The sequence below is a fragment of the Rhinatrema bivittatum genome, chromosome 4 (assembly GCF_901001135.1).
Source record: "Rhinatrema bivittatum chromosome 4, aRhiBiv1.1, whole genome shotgun sequence".
Lineage (NCBI taxonomy): Eukaryota > Metazoa > Chordata > Amphibia > Gymnophiona > Rhinatrematidae > Rhinatrema > Rhinatrema bivittatum.
In genome coordinates, this window is record NC_042618.1 from 117,944,770 (window position 1) to 117,961,035 (window position 16,266).

The 16,266-nt window shown below is 45.3% G+C and overlaps 1 protein-coding gene across 1 annotated transcript in view; it reads left to right on the top strand.

Annotated features, from left to right (window-relative positions):
* MAP3K9 (mitogen-activated protein kinase kinase kinase 9) overlaps positions 1-15,802 on the top strand; it is a 147,235-nt gene extending 131,433 nt beyond the window's left edge. Inside the window, exons 10-11 of the mRNA XM_029598754.1 lie at positions 6,467-7,258; positions 13,889-15,802. Coding sequence (XP_029454614.1) covers positions 6,467-7,258; positions 13,889-14,370 — 1,274 coding nt within the window. The 3' untranslated portion in view covers positions 14,371-15,802. The remainder of the gene's footprint in view (positions 1-6,466; positions 7,259-13,888) is intronic.
* The last annotated feature ends 464 nt before the right edge of the window (positions 15,803-16,266 follow it).

Below are 16,266 nucleotides of genomic sequence, written 5' to 3' on the forward strand. Positions count from 1 at the left end.
TCTGGCATACCTGGGAGTACAGTTCGACACCCAGGCAGACACAGTCAGTCTCACCACCAAGAGACAGTTGAAACTTCAGCAGCATATCCAGTATCTGATGGGAGCCAGTCGGCCCACAGCCTGGGATTATCTGCAGGTTCTTGGTCTCATGGCATCCACCCTGGAAGTGGTACCTTGGGCGAGGGCCCATATGAGGCCTCTACAACATGCCCTGCTCTCTCGCTGGAGCCCCCGTCTACGGACCTCCTCCACGCACCTACCTCTGCCAGCCAGAGTGCGGACCCAGTTACGGTGGTGGTTGCAGTCCAACCACATGAGCAGGGGATCCCAGATGTCCTCGCCCACGTGGATCTTGCTCACCACAGATGCCAGCCTGAGCGGCTGGGGAGCGCACTGCGAGGACCTCACCACACAAGGGCGGTGGAACACAGAAGAATCAGCGTGGAACATCAACCGTCTCGAGGCCCGGGCAGTCCATTTGACATGCCTTCGATTTGCTCACAGACTGAGGAACAGAGCAGTCAGAGTGATGTCCGACAACGCCACCACGGTGGCATACATCAACCGACAGGGCGGAACCAGAAGCCGATGGGTATCTCTGGAGATCGCCCCACTGATGACATGGGCGGAGGCGAATCTGCTGGACATCTCCGCCGTCCACATTGCCGGGAAGGACAATACTACAGCAGACTTCCTCAGCAGCGAAAGCCTAAATCCGGGAGAGTGGCAGCTGTCACCCACTGCCTTCCAGATGATTGTGGATCATTGGGGGATTCCGGACATGGATTTACTGGCGGACAAGTCCAACGCGCAAGTACCCAGATACTTCAGCCGCAAGCGCGACCCGTTCTCACACGGAATCGATGCCCTGGTTCAGCCATGGCCTCCAGGGACTCTACTGTACGCCTTCCTCCGTGGCCTCTGCTAGGCGCTGTCATCCGCAAGATTCAGAGACGCCGGGGCCTAGTGCTTCTAGTGGCGCCAGACTGGCCAGGAAGAACCTGGTACGCGGACATGAGAAGACTACTGGCAGGGGAGCCCCTTCCCCTGCCTCCTCTCCGGGACCTTCTACATCAAGGTCCCATTCTTCACGAGGATCCGGCTCCATTCTCTCTTACGGTATGGCCCTTGAGAGGGCTAGATTACAGAAGAGAGGTTACTCAGAGCCCGTGATTGATACCCTCCTCCAAGTTCGCTAGTTTTCCACATCCCACACATACATCCGGATCTGGAGCGTATTTGAAGCATGGTGCGACACTCACGGCACCAATCCACATGCAACCACACTCCCTATTGTGTTGGATTTCCTGCAGGATGGACTTCAGAAGGGTCTCTCCCTCAGCTCCATCACGGTTCAGGTGGCTGCGCTGTCTTACTATGGTCCCAGGAGGGATGGCACGACCATCGCCAAGCACCCGGATGTTTCTCGCTTCCTGCAGGGAGTCAAGCATATTTGTCCGCCACTGAAGTGGCCTGTGCCTTTGTGGAACCTCAACCTTGTTCTGGATTTCCTCGCGGGATCCACCTTCAGACCCCTTCGGGGCCTGTCTCTTCGTTCTCTAACCTTGAAGATGGTGTTCTTGCTGGCTGTATGTTCAGCCCGCTGCATCTCAGAGCTACAAGCATTGTCCTGCCGTGATCCCTTCCTCAGAATCACACCGAAGGCTATCCATCTTCGTACGGTTCCCTCCTTTTTGCCTAAGGTGGTTTCACAGTTTCATCTTCCGCAAACCATATCCTTGCCTACCACGGCGGGTCTGAAGAAATCTGAAGAAGGGCGTTTATTACGCCATCTCGATATTGGCAGATTGCTGCCCAGATATTTGGAACTTACACAAGACCTACGAAAGACGGACCATCTGTTCGTCCTGTACAGCGGGAAGAAGTTAGGTGAAGCAGCCTCGCGGCCCACCATCGCCCGCTGGATTAAAGAAGTTGTCAGAGCAGTGTACGTAGAGGCTGGGAAGTCTCCGCCTCTACAAGTCAAGGCTCATTCTACCAGAGCACAAGCAGCATCTTGGGCAGAATCCAGGATGCTATCGCCTGCGGAAATCTGTAAAGCGGTGACGTGGTCCTCCCTCCATACCTTCTCCAGGTTCTATCGTCTGGATGTCCAGGCCAGGGAGGACTCGGCATTTGCGAGGGCGGTACTACATGGGCCTCAGGCAGCCTCCCGCCCAGGCTGGGAGTAAAGCTTTTGTACATCCCATTTGTTCTGAGTCCATCTGGCTACACGCCAAGAAATGTTGGGATTACTACCTGATAATCCCCTTTTCCTTAGTGTAGACAGATGGACTCAGCATCCCGCCCAGCTGCCTGCGTACATGGGTATCACCGATTCAAGGTAAGCCATGTCATCTGTTTCCATAAGAGCGTACACTCTACCAGGTGTCCACGCCTTCTGGTTGGGAATGCTGGCGGTCTCCAGCTACTATCAATCGGTCAGGGGAATCCTGTTTCACTTTTTAACTGAGCGTCAGTACACACATCTATAACAGCTTTTGCAAGGAAGATTACTGAATAGCTACACTTCCTGTGGGGATATATACACCCCCGTGCTGACGTCAGATCCATCTCCAACTGCTAGCACGCGGATACAATCCCATTTGTTCTGAGTCCATCTGTCTACACTAAGGAAAAGGGGATTATCAGGTAGTAATCCCAACATTATCCTTCAATCAAAACGGTGGCAAATACAAATAATCCAGGAGAGTGAGAATCTGCTTTCTGCATCATTTGTTTATTGCAGAAGTGCACTGCCAACATTCCCTTACCTATGATTGTGGCCAATACTGCATGTTTGCATATGAAAAGGTATGGATGGGTATGACAAACTGATGACCATATGTGGGGCTGGGAAAGAATTTTTTTTATTCTTGAGGGCTGACTAAAGGTATTTTTTGCCTGGATTACCACAAAGAAATAGATGTTCAGCAATTTACAAGAAGATTGAACATAAGAACATAAGAAATTGCCATGCTGGGTCAGACCAAGGGTCCATCAAGCCCAGGAACCTGTTTCCAACAGAGGCCAAACCAGGCCATAAGATCCTGGCAATTACCCAAACACTAAGAAGATCCCATGCTACTGATGCAATTAATAGCAGTGGCTATTCCCTAAGTAAACTTGATTAATAGCCGTTAATGGACTTCTCCTCCAAGAACTTATCCAAACCTTTTTTGAACCCAGCTACACTAACTACACTAACCACATCCTCTGGCAACAAATTCCAAAGCTTTATTGTGCGTTGAGTGAAAATGAATTTTCTCCGATTAGTCCTAAATATGCTACTTGCTAACTTCATAGAATGCCCCCTAGTCCTTCTATTGTTTGAAAGTGTAAATAACCAAATCACATCTACTCGTTCAAGACCTTTCATGATCTTAAAGACCTCTATCATATCCCCCCTCAGCCGTCTCGTCTCCAAGCTGAACAGCCCTAACCTCTTCAGCCTTTCCTCATAGGGGAGCTGTTCCATCCCCTTTATCATTTTGGTTGCCCTTCTCTGTACCTTCTCCATCGCAACTATATCTTTTTTGAGATGCGGCGACCAGAATTGTACACACTATTCAAGGTGCAGTCTCACCATGGAGCGATATTAGAGGCAGTATTACATTTTCCATTTTATTAACTATTCCCTTGCTAATAATTCCTAACATTCTGTTTGCTTTTTTGACTGCTGTAGCACACTGAGCCGATGATTTTATCCATTATGATGCCTAGATCTTTTTCCTGGGTGGTAGCTCCTAATATGGAACCTAACATCATGTAACTACAGCAAGGGTTATTTTTCCCTATATGCAACACCTTGCACTTGTCCACATTAAATTTCATCTGCCGTTTGGATGCCCAATCTTCCAGTCTTGCAAGGTCCTCCTGTAATGTATCACAGTTCCTTGTGATTTAACTACTCTGAATAATTTTGTATCATCCGCAAATTTAATAACCTCACTCGTCGTATTACTTTCCAAATCATTTATATATATATATTGAAAAGCACCAGTCCAAGTACAGATCCCTGAGGCACTCTACTGTTTACCCTTTTCCACTGAGAAAATTGACCATTTAATCCTATTGTCTGTTTCCAGTCTTTTAACCAGTTTGTAATCCACGAAAGGACATCACCTCCTATCCCATGACTTTTTAGTTTTCGTAGAAGCCTCTCATGAGGGACTTTGTCAAACGCCTTCTGAAAATCCAAATACACTACATCTACCGGTTCATCTTTATCCACATGTTTATTAACCCCTTCAAAAAAAATGAAGCAGATTTGTTTGTTGTTTAAATTTGATCATGTTGACTGTGTTCCTTTAAACCATATCTTTCTATATGCTCTACGATTTTGATCATGAGAATAGTTTCCACTATTTTTCCCGGCACTGAAGTCAGGCTTTTTGGTCTATAGTTACCCGGATCGCCCCTGGAGCCTTTTTATAAATATTGGGGTGACATTGGCCACCCTCCAGTCTTCAGGTACAATGGATGATTTTAATGAAAGGTTACAAATTGTAACTAATAGATCAGAAATTTCAGTTTTCAGTTCTTTCAGTACCCTAGGATGCATACCATCCGGTCCAGGTGATTTATTACTCTTTAGTTTGTCAATCTGGCCTACTACATCTTCCAGGTTCACAGTGATTTCATTCAGTTCGTCTGACTTATCACCCCTGAAAACCATTTCCGGAACTGGTATCTCCCCAGCATCCTCATTAGTAAACACGGAAGCAAAGAATTCATTTAGTCTTTCTGCAATGACCTTATCTTCCATAAGAGCCCCTTAAACCCCTCTGTCATCTAATGGTCCAACCGACTCCCTCACAGGTTTCTTGCTTCGGATATATTTAAAAAAGTTTTTATTATGAGTTTTTGCTTCTATGGCCAACTTCATTTCAAATTCTCTCTTCGCCTGTCTTATCAATGTTTTACACTTAACATGACAATGCTTATGTTTATTCTATTTTCTTCAGATGGAGCCTTCTTCCAGTTTTTGAAGGATTTTTTTTTGGCTAAAATAGCCTCTTTCACCTCACCTTTTAACCATGTCGGTAATCGTTTTGCCTTCTTTCCACCTTTCTTTATGTGTGGAATACATATGGACTGCGCCTCTAGGATTGTATTTTTTTAAAATGTCCAAGCCTGTTGAACACTTTTAACCTTTGCAGCTGCACCTTTATTTATTTATTTATTTATTTATTTATTTATTTAAGGTTTCTTATATACCGAGGCACGTTTGAAAAACATCACCTCGGTTCACAATATAACATAACTTAGCAACCAGCTTTACAATATTAACATTAACAGGGGCAGGAGAAGATAATACAGGAATTATATACAGGAATAATATACATATGTACATGTTAGTTTTAACAAGGGAGTTAAAACAAGGCAGTGAAGATAATTAGCAAAGGGAAGTAATAGATGGAGGGGAGGAGGAGGAGAATACCTACAGGGATGGGGGAAGGGAGAGCAGAGGAGAGGTCGCGGATCAGTCAGGCGGTCAAGACGTATCGTTGGAGAGAGTTAGTTTGTTAGTTTTTTTTCTAACTATTTTCCTCATTTTATCAAAGTTTCCCTTTTGAAAGTTTAGTGTTAGAGCTGCAGATTTACTTATTGTCCCCCTTCCAGTTATTAGTTTAAATTTGATCATGTTATGATCACTGTTGCCAAGTGGCCCCACCACCGTTATCTCTCTCACCAAATCCTGCGTTCCACTAAGAATTAAATCTAAAATAGCTCCCTCTCTTGTTGGTTCCTGAACCAATTGCTCCATGAAGCAGTCATTTATTACATCCAGGAACTTTATGTCTCTAGCAAGTCGTGATGTTACATTTACCCAGTCAATATTGGGATAATTGAAATCTCCCATTATTATTGCACTGCCAAATTGGTTTGCTTCCCTGATTTCTCTTAGCATTTCATCATCTGTCTGACCATTTTGTCTAGGTGGACGGTAGTATACTCCTATCACTATACTCTTACCCAACACACATGGGATTTCTACCTATATAGATTCTACTGAGCATTTAGTCTCTTGTATTATCTTTATCCTGTTAGACTCTATACCCTCCCGGACATAAAGTGCCACACCCCCACCAAGTTGATCCTCCCTATCATTGCGATATAATTTGTACCCTGATATAGCACTGTCCCATTGGTTATCCTCCTTCCACCAAGTCTCTTTGATGCCAATTATGTCAATCTCATAATTTGCTGCTATACACTCTAACTCTCCCATCTTACTTCTTAGACTTCTGGCATTGGCATACAGACATTTCAAAGTGTGTTTTTGTTTGTATTAACAACCTGGTTTTCAGTTGTTTGGGATAATTCTTGATGGTTATTAAAATAAGGTAAACTGATCCAACTATGTAAGAACTGGGTATGTTGTTTTTTTTTCTCTAAGCATAATTTAGGTAATAGGAAGTGTAGCAATACAACTATTGATTTTTGGTTTTGTTTTATACAGAAAATGAAAATGGTGATTTTCTAAACCAAGGGAATGGCATAGAGTGCCTCTCACCTGCAGCCAACCAGTCCTACCTCTGTATACCATCCTACAAAGGGGATGATGGGGGAGGGCCTTATGTTGATGCCAGTGAAGAACCCACCCCTGTGAATTCAGCCACAAATACCCCACAGCTTACTCCCACCAATAGTCTCAAGCGCAGCTCCCACTACAAGAGATGTGCAATGGTCCTTCTGGGGTGTGGCACACTACTGGCCACTGTGGCACTGGGCTTTGACCTGCTGGAGGCAGGAAAATATCATCTTACCCAAGATGAACCGGAAAATAAAGAAGAGAAGAAAAAGAGAGAGGGCATATTCCAGCGTACTGGACGCCCCCGCAGAAGCATCAGCCCACCTTCAAGGAAACTCTTCAAGAAAGAGGAGTCTACTTTGCTTCCAGGAGAGCCAGCAACTTCCCTTACGCTCCTGTCCTTGTCTTCCATTTCTGAATGTAATTCCACACGGTCATTGCTGCGCTCAGACAGTGACGAAATTGTGGTGTATGAGATGCCAACCTCTCCAGTAATAGTTGACGATTCTGTGCCATTTGTTAGCAACCCACTGGTCAACTTCTGCATTGAAAGTTTTAAGCGGGATCCCAATCAGTCCTTAACTCCTACGCATGTGACTGTAACCTCCAGGCCCCAGCATGGACACAGAAGGACTCCTTCTGATGGAGGCATCCAATTGGTTGCTCTGGAGGCAAATGAGAGTACTTACAGTAACTGTACGGCAAACACATCAGGAGCAAGTAAGTGCCCTTCTGCCTCATTAATTCATGGAATAACCAGATTGAAGTTTTATTGCCCTAGATTCTGATTTCTAAAATGTGGGTCAAAAGCTCTGGCCAAATTACGTTTATCATGTGTTTGAAAATTGCCCTCCCTCGATGCAACTAAAATTAGCCTTTTGTTGTATTGAGAGGAGGCGTTCTTGGGGGAAGGGGGGGGCTGTACAGGTCAGATGTACTGTATATGGCACTTCCAAATTGTCATGCATATTTTTCTAGCAAAACCTACCCATAGAAAAAGCATGTGCAAATGATTGTGCATATTTTGATCCTGCAGCAAGTTTCAAAGTGAAAGTATACATGTACTTTGAAAGTTAGTGGAAAAATATTCAGTTGTAACTCAAAATGGGCAAGATCACTCTATGGGGCCGATGCAATACAGTGCGTTCAGCCGAGCGCACTGTATAACCCGCAGTTGGACGTGGGTTGTATAAGCGCTAATTAATCCCCTTAATCAATAGGGGGATTAGCGCCGCTACTACACATGTCCAACGCGGAGTGAATGTAACAGCGCTCATCACATGCAAATGCATGTGAATGAAGCTATTAGGCATTCACTCCCAATCCAAAAAAAAAAAAATGTGCGTCTAGGACGCCCATTTAGCGATCAGAAATTAACACCTGCCTGGAACAGGCTTAATAGCTGAACGCTCCTTAAACCAGTACAGAAAAGCAGAAAAAACAGCTTTTCTGTACTGCCTCCTACTTAATATTGTTGCGATATTAAATGGGAGGAAAAACAAAATTAAATAAAGTTTAAAAAGTTTAAAAAACAAACAAAACACTGGCAGTCGGGTGCAGGAAACGGACGCTCAATTGACAAGCGTCCGTTTCCTGAACCCCCTGGTGGTGTGGCGACCCCCCTAATTTAAATAATGCATGGCGCTCCCAAGGGGCTGCCTGGGGGTGCGTTGAGAAAATGGGCGCTGACTGTTCAGTAGAGATGTGAATTGTGTGATCGATCATCTTAATGATCGATTTTGGCTGGGGGGCGAGGGAATCTGATTGTCACGGTTTTGTTTTTTTAAAAATCGTTTAAATCGTAAATCGGGGGAGGGGGGGGAAACCGGCACACTAAAACAACCCTAAAACCCACCCCGACCCTTTAAAATAAATCCCCCACCCTCCCGAACCCCCCCAAAATGTTTTAAATTACCTGGGGTCCAGTGGGGGGGTCCCGGTGTGATCTTCCACTCTCGGGCCACGGCTGCGTTAATAGAAATGGCGCCGGCGCTACCTTTGCCCTGTCATATGACAGGGCAAAGGTCATATGACAGGGCATATGACAGGGCAAAGGTAGCGCCGGCGCCATTTCTATTAACGCAGCCGTGGCCCGAGAGTGGAAGATCACACCGGGACCCCCCCACTGGACCCCAGGTAATTTAAAACATTTTGGGGGGGTTCGGGAGGGTGGGGGATTTATTTTAAAGGGTCGGGGTGGGTTTTAGGGTTGTTTTAGTGTGCCGGTTTTCCCCCCCCCCCCCCCCCCGATTTACAATTTTTGACGATAAATCGGGGGAATTCCTATTGTATCGCGCCTCTAACGATTTTTGACGATTTAAAATATATCGGACGATATTTTAAATCGTCAAAAAACGATTCACATCCCTACTGTTCAGCACCCGCTTTCTGCGCATATTTATTGCATCGGCCCCTATATGAATTGAAATGAAGTGAACTGACTTTCAGGTAGTGAGTCTGTAGCAGAAGGTCTTGGGTTTGTTTTATATTCAAAACAGTTATGCATTTATCTGTTTCAAAGTGACTAGAAATATTAGGAATGTTCCCTTTGGAGAAAACTTGACGGGGAAAGGATCTAACATTATGAGGGCAATTTTCAGAACTCTTTACCTGCATTAATTGGCTATCCTTCATTATGGCGAAAAATCCGCACATTCTTCCACAGTGCATCCATACTTTTCCTGCAGAAATCTACTTACAGATAAAAGGTGCAAATTATCACGTGTACTTTCTACCTGCTCAGATTTCATACAGGCCGATACAGTAAAGCACGGCCGCGGTTACCCTGTTTTTAACCCGCTGTGTACGCACATTTTGGACGCGTATGTCTAACCCGCGATTCAGTATCCGGTTTTACACGTCCTTACCGCTTACTGAAATAGACGCGTATCCCTTTCCGCCCGCCACATGTATATGATATGTTAATGATCGGATTAGCTATTCCCTCTGATACAGTAACGTGTGCCCAGACTATCGCCTTTTTAACCAGCTATTTTGCCGCGTCTTTAACCTGCAAATTTACCGCCTACCCTGACCCTGGCGTTAGTGTGGCATTAGTGTGGTGAACTTAGCCGCCCAGTCCCAAACCAACCAAATCCTCAGAAAAAAATGCTTCTCGCACAAGGGGGAAAAAAGTAACCCAACCTGGCACCACTGCGCTTAACCTCAGAGTACTTCGGTTCCGTAGAGAAGAACGGACACCATTTCCAGGGGCTCTTCTGGCCTTCTCGTGGGTCTGGGCTCCTTGTCGCCGCTGACTTGCAGTGGGCACGAGCTCCTGTATCAGGCCCTATCCCTACACACCCTACGCCGTGACTTCGGATGTCTAGCACTGCCTTGAGCGCCCGACTTGGACATCCAGGCGGGCGCTCAAGGCAGCGGGAAGATGCATGAACGCACATCGCACCCTGACCGGCTAAGACAGCGGCAGCAAGCCTAGCAGCAACCGGTACAGCGGCATCGGCATGGGCTTCGACCAGCGGCACGTCTGCCCTCACTCCAGCTACTCGGACTCGCGCTACGGGGCCCCGGGCGACCCTGAGGCTGACGGCGCCGGCCCGCCGCAGGCCAGTCCACGCTCCAGCTTGTGCGGTCAGTCCCTGGAACTGGAGAAGGAGCTGGTGCTGCACATGAAGAAAGAGTATTTTGGTGAGTAACTAGTGTGTGTGGTACTTGCTTCAATGCCGACAGACATTCATGGGCCTTCCCCCAGCCTTGAGCGCCCGGCTGGACGTCCAGCTTGGACGTCCAGCCGGGCGCTCAAGGCAGCGGGTCTGTAGGAGAACCATCCACTTTCCTGGTGGAATGACATTCAAATGACATTTGAAATGACAGTTACCAGCGCACTCAGGATACTGTATAGGCGCTGTATACCGCTCTATACAGTAAAATGGATTGCGCACGCCTACCGCTTCATGGACGCGCTTTGGACGCCGCTTGCATTTGCGTCTCATTTGAATACTGTATCGAGTGGTATGTGAACCAAATTGTGCGCGCGGCAAACGAGGGTGCGCCCGGCACTGCCGCACTCTTTCTTATGCGTCCTTACTGTTTCGGCCTGAAAGTGAGAGTGCACATATCCTTTAGTTTTGATAACTAGTGCAAAGCCCATGGGTAAAGAGCACACACGGTCTTCATCCCAATGTGGATGATCTGAAAATTGCCCCCTCTATAAGCATTTAAGAGGACCTTACAATGACTTTATAGTCTGTATTACTGTGGATGCCTACATTGGGTCAAACCGGAGGGAAGGAGGAATTGGACATAGGTTGAAACAGTAAGGCTAGACTGACTCCAGAGAAAAGGATTCTTCAAGGTAAGAGTTGTGAACTCTAAGGGGTAGATTTAAAAAAAATGCGCGTTCGCGTACTTTTGTTGGCGCACCAGTTGCAAACAAAAGTACGCTGGATTTTATAAGATACGCGCGTAGCCGCGCGTATCTTATAAAATCCTGGATTGGCGCGCGCAAGGCTGCCGATTTTGGGCAGCTGGCGCGCGCCGAGCCGCGCAGCCTGCCTCCATTCCCTTCGAGGCCGCTCCGAAATCGGAGCGGCCTCGGAGGGAACTCTCTTTCGCCCTCCCCTCACTTTCCCCTCCCTTCCTCTACCTAACCCACCCCCCCGGCCCTATCTAAACCCCCCCCACCTTTGTCCACGGATTTACGCCTCCCGGAGGGAGAAGTAAATCCACGCGCGCCAGCAGGCCGCTGGCGCACCGAGACACCCCGGGCCCGCCCCCGAAACGCCGCGTCCCGCCCCCAAAACTCAGCGTCAATCGGCCCCGCCCCGACACGCCCCCGAAACGCCCCCGACAAAAAACCCCGGGACTTACGCGAGTCCCGGGCCTCTGCGCGCACCGGCAGGCCTATGGAAAATAGGCGCGCCGGCGCGCAAGGCCCTGCTCGCATAAATCCAGGCGGATTTACGCGAGCAGGGCTTTTAAAATCCGCCCCTAAGAGCCCGATTTTATAAGGGCATTAGGGTTGAAATCTATGGGCCGGATATTCAGAATTACGCGAGCGCGTAGATTTGTGCGCACAACCCGGCGCGCACAAATCTATGTCCGATTTTATAACATGCGTATGCAGCCGTGCGCATGTTATAAAATGTGGGGTCGGCACGCACAAAGGGGTGCACACTTGTGCACCTTGCGCACGCCAAGCCCTAGGGGAGCCCCGATGGCTTTCCCTGTTCCCTCCGCTCCCCCCCCATACCTTTGTTGTCCTATTTACGCCTGCCTCTGGTAGGTGTAACTTGTGCGCGCCGGCCAGCTACCAGTGCACGATTCCCCCAACACGGCCGCCATGCCGGAGGCCTCGGTCCCGCCCCCGGATCGGCGCCACGCCCCGGACCGCCCCTTTTTAAAAGCCCCGGGACATACGCATGTCCCGGGGCTTGCGCGCATTGCTGAGCCTATGCAAAATAAGCTCGGCACGCGCAGGAGGGGTTTTAAAGGGTTACACGCCTATGTTACGCACGTGACCCTTTGAAAATCCGCCCTTGTCTGTACAAAGTACACATAGATTCAGCCACAGTTTTCAGTGCGGACTTGCGCGTGTAAATCTGCTTTGAAAATTAGCGGGATTGCACGGATCTTTTGTGTGGCACAAGTGCATGTGTTTGCACCTGCTAGGGAGCAAATGTAAATGTTCACGTGAAGATTTACATGCATATGTTCAAAAATCGAAAATCAGTGATCACCCCCACTCTAGTTACGTCCCTGGGAATGCCTCCTTTTGTACGTGGGAAAAGTACGTGGAAAATCACATCCGCACATAAAACGTACATAGTAATTTTCAGAAGCCCATTTATGCATGTAAAGCCGCATTTTACATGCGTAATAGTCTACCACTGGCATATGCATTTTTAGCATATGCCAGAAAAATTAGCATAGACATATGTTAAAAATAATAATGAGTTTGGAGATGCATGAGCAGCTGGAGTGAAAGTATTGCCACGTTTGGGGTTCACTCATGTTTAAAATGTTACGTGCTTTGATCCTGGCAGTGTCGGGTCTGCTATTTCTGCATAATTCACATCTATTAAATGAACAATTCAAAGTACTTTATTTCTCTACAGTATTTACTGTGTTTTAAGCTTAAAAGGCCCACAGTTATTGAAATGGCAACTATTGATAGATTAAAAATGTATGGTACCGATCTTTTTCTATTGCAAATATTCTGAATATGTTTGTAAATTAAGCTCTATAATCATACTATAGAAGATTATGATTTTGGAGGTGAGATTTATTTTAAAAAGCCTTTTTCATTTTTTTAATGTGGTACTTATAATGGATTCCAGCAGTACTGTGGTACTTCTGATGTCATTGTGGGAATCTGCTTCCATGCTTGGAACTGCACTGATCCCATGCAGTTATTATTAGAAGCCTGGTTACCACTATACCAATACCAACAAATGCTATAGTCCCAAACAATTCACAAAATCAATAGTGTGAATACACTGTGTAATTGTTAGAGAAAGACCTCATATTCAGGCATACATTTTCACTGCTAATTAGCATATAGTATACCGGCAGTATAATCATATGTCTTATATTGAATTTTCTTTTTCTTTTTTTTTTTTTTAAGTTTTTCTTTTTTGCTCAAGTGAGAAATTAGTGCATGGCCCATTCGAGACCTATACTAGAACTTTGAAAGTTAGCACTTAACTTAACATTCTTGGAGAACCGCCAGAGACATGGTCGCGAGATCTTATAAAGAGGCAAACCCGACACGGACCGCGTTTCGGCATCAGCAGCCTTCATCAAGGGCCAGTAATATCTAAGGATTCAAAAAAAGTAATTAGTAACAAAGTTAGCCATGCACTAATTTCTCACTTGAGCAAAAAAGAAAAACTAAAAAAAAGAAAATTCGATATAAGACCTATGATTATACTGCCGGTATACTATATGCTAATTAGCAGTGAAAATGTATGCCTGAGTATGAGGTCTTTCTCTAACAATTACACAGTGTATTCACACTATTGATTTTGTGAATTGTTTGGGACTATAGCATTTGTTGGTTTTGGATATCTGATCGCTATTCCCTTCTGAAATATTGTGCTAGAGGATATATAATTTCATACCACTATACCAATGCCATTGATAAATAAGTAAAAAGGGATTAAGTCTTAAAACAGATGCTTTTTACAAAATCACTGCTTCCTGTCTGAACTCTGCAGTAGTTCCTTTTAAAGCTTTTACCTTTAGCTTAAATATTTGTTTGTCTTGCAGTGTACATAGCACAACAAGTCAGTATAATTTCTTCTCGTCAAATCAAACTCAACACTTAAACCCTACCCCCCAAGCCTTCATGTCTTCAAGAAACTTACATTTTTTTTTCTGTCTTTAAAGATATGCTACAGACTACAAGTCTCAGTCCTGGTCGTGATCCAAATGAGATTCCTCATCTGCCAGATCCTAACCTTATCTTTCCTCCAAAACCAAGACGCTGGAACATTCAACAGAACGCCACACTGGAGAGGCCTAAAACCCTGGAGTTTGTGCCCAGGCCGCGACCCTCCTCCAACAGGCAACGGCTAGACTCCTGGTGGTTTGTGTCGCCCAGTAGGAATCGGGGAGAATTCTCTGCTAACAGCTCGAGCACTGAAACCCCAAGCATCCTGGACTCCTGCTTAGCCAGCAGTAGCAGCAGCACTGTGGAGGAGAGGCCAGGTCTGATCCCGTTTCAAGTGGCGCTTCCTGTAAGTGAGCAGACACTGTTAGACATGGATGCTGAGGGGCAGAGCCAGAACAATACTATTCCACTCTGCAGAACTGAACGGAAAGCGTGCAAATCTGCAGCCTACGAAATCAAGCAAGAGTTTTGGTCTTAGCATGAAATGTGTTCTGGGAACAGGCAACCAAAGAACAGTCCAGCTGCCAGATTCAACAGAACTGCAATTCTTGCACTGTTAATGCACTTTACAATACCTGTGTCAGAACCGAAAAGATGTTACTCAGATCAGTTATATTGCCAGGCTATTGACTGCTTGTCAGCCGGATAAAAGTTAGTAAACCTGAAGCTGCTACTTTAACTGCTGTTTAATTTTATTGTAGTTTTTGGAAAATTTTCCTCATTCTGTATTGTATTTGTGAGTAAAAATCACATGAAGAGGGCATTACAAGGTCAGTATCTAGTATATTACAAACCATGTGAGGATCTGATATCGCTGATGCTTTGTTCTAAAGTGGTTCCTGAATGTAGCCCATGTGGTAACAGATTCTGGTGTCTGATGATTATAGTCATAGCCAATAACCATATCACCCGAAGGTTTACTGAAATTATTGAGTGTCGCTTGTTCTTTTGCTATCCTTTTGTCTTTCATTTCTGTGTGTGCAGGTTACAGACGGAAGATGCAGCAAGTGAACATGCAACGGCTATTCTCTTGCAATTTCATATTATTGTATTTCAGTATTCATTGTACAGGTACTGTATTGTAAATAAGGATATTATAAATTAAGAATTCTGAATAATATATATGCAAGTGGAACAAGGCATTCCACTCAGTATTCTGTAGTCCCATGCAGAGTCAATCATTACAAATGGCATTGGCCAACTCAAAAGTTTGGTCAAAAGATGCACACAAGGTCATCAACATGCTAGGGGCAGTATTTAGAATAACAAACTGCATGTGATTTGGCATTTTACTATTGTACACAATGCAAGTAATCCACATTATATTAGTTTTGAGTACATTTTTATTATGCACCTGTGCTCTTGCTCGGGCGCATTAAACAAACCAGGTTTTTCTAGAAGTCCGTCCGACTTCATAAAAATAAGGGCCATTCAATTTTGCTTTTAACTGTTCAGTGCAAAACTTGACCTGTTATAATTCTTTTGACAATAGCCGTCACATTTTACCTTCCCTTGACCTATTTGGTGTCTGCGTTTCTTGGAAACGCATGCCCATAAATCTCTTTGGCTGAATTATTTATCTTGGTCACCCAAAATCTTCATATCTAGTGTTATATCTACTGGGATGATACTAAGCGGGAGATCTATTCCCAGGCATGGAAGGACAGCCAGAAAGCACCATCTTCATCATCATTCTCTCCCCTTTCCTCTCTTTTGTGTGGTTAGGTAGTACGTAACCTGTCCTGTATTCAAGACCAACATTGGAGCATTGGTTACATTAATGATAATATTTTAAATGTGGTTTATGGCCTTCTGAAAGTTGTCACTAGTGAAGGGGTGGGGAAGAATAAGAAGCCACAATGATCTACCAGCTTGTACACAGCTGCAATAAAAAAGTGACAGAAAAAGTTGAATAACCGTTCATGTATTTTTTGTTAAAACCAAAATATTTTATAGGGCTGATCCTCGGTCACTCATGCTAGTTTTTGAATGATTAATGATGACAATGTAGTTATTGCCCAGCTTGTTTTGCACTGCCTTTGAAGCTGATGGATATTATGATGCTGTCTTTTTCACGCTGCACTTCCGATTCTCAGGAGGAAATTGCATCAGGGTTTGGAGACCATTGATTGTACAGAATAATAAAGCCCTAGACCAGAGATTCAGCACTAGTTTGGGAGTTAGGGTAGAGATAGAAAGGTTGGTTTAAACACATTTATCAGTAATCTGTACTTCATTCAGCAGGATTTTCTACTGATATCCCTTTTGGTCTCTGTGTTCCCGAGATTCTTGCCTAACAAAACAAAAACATGCTTCCTTTTTTTGAAGCATGGCCAGAAATACAAAATATGTTCTGTGTCCTAACACATGGCAT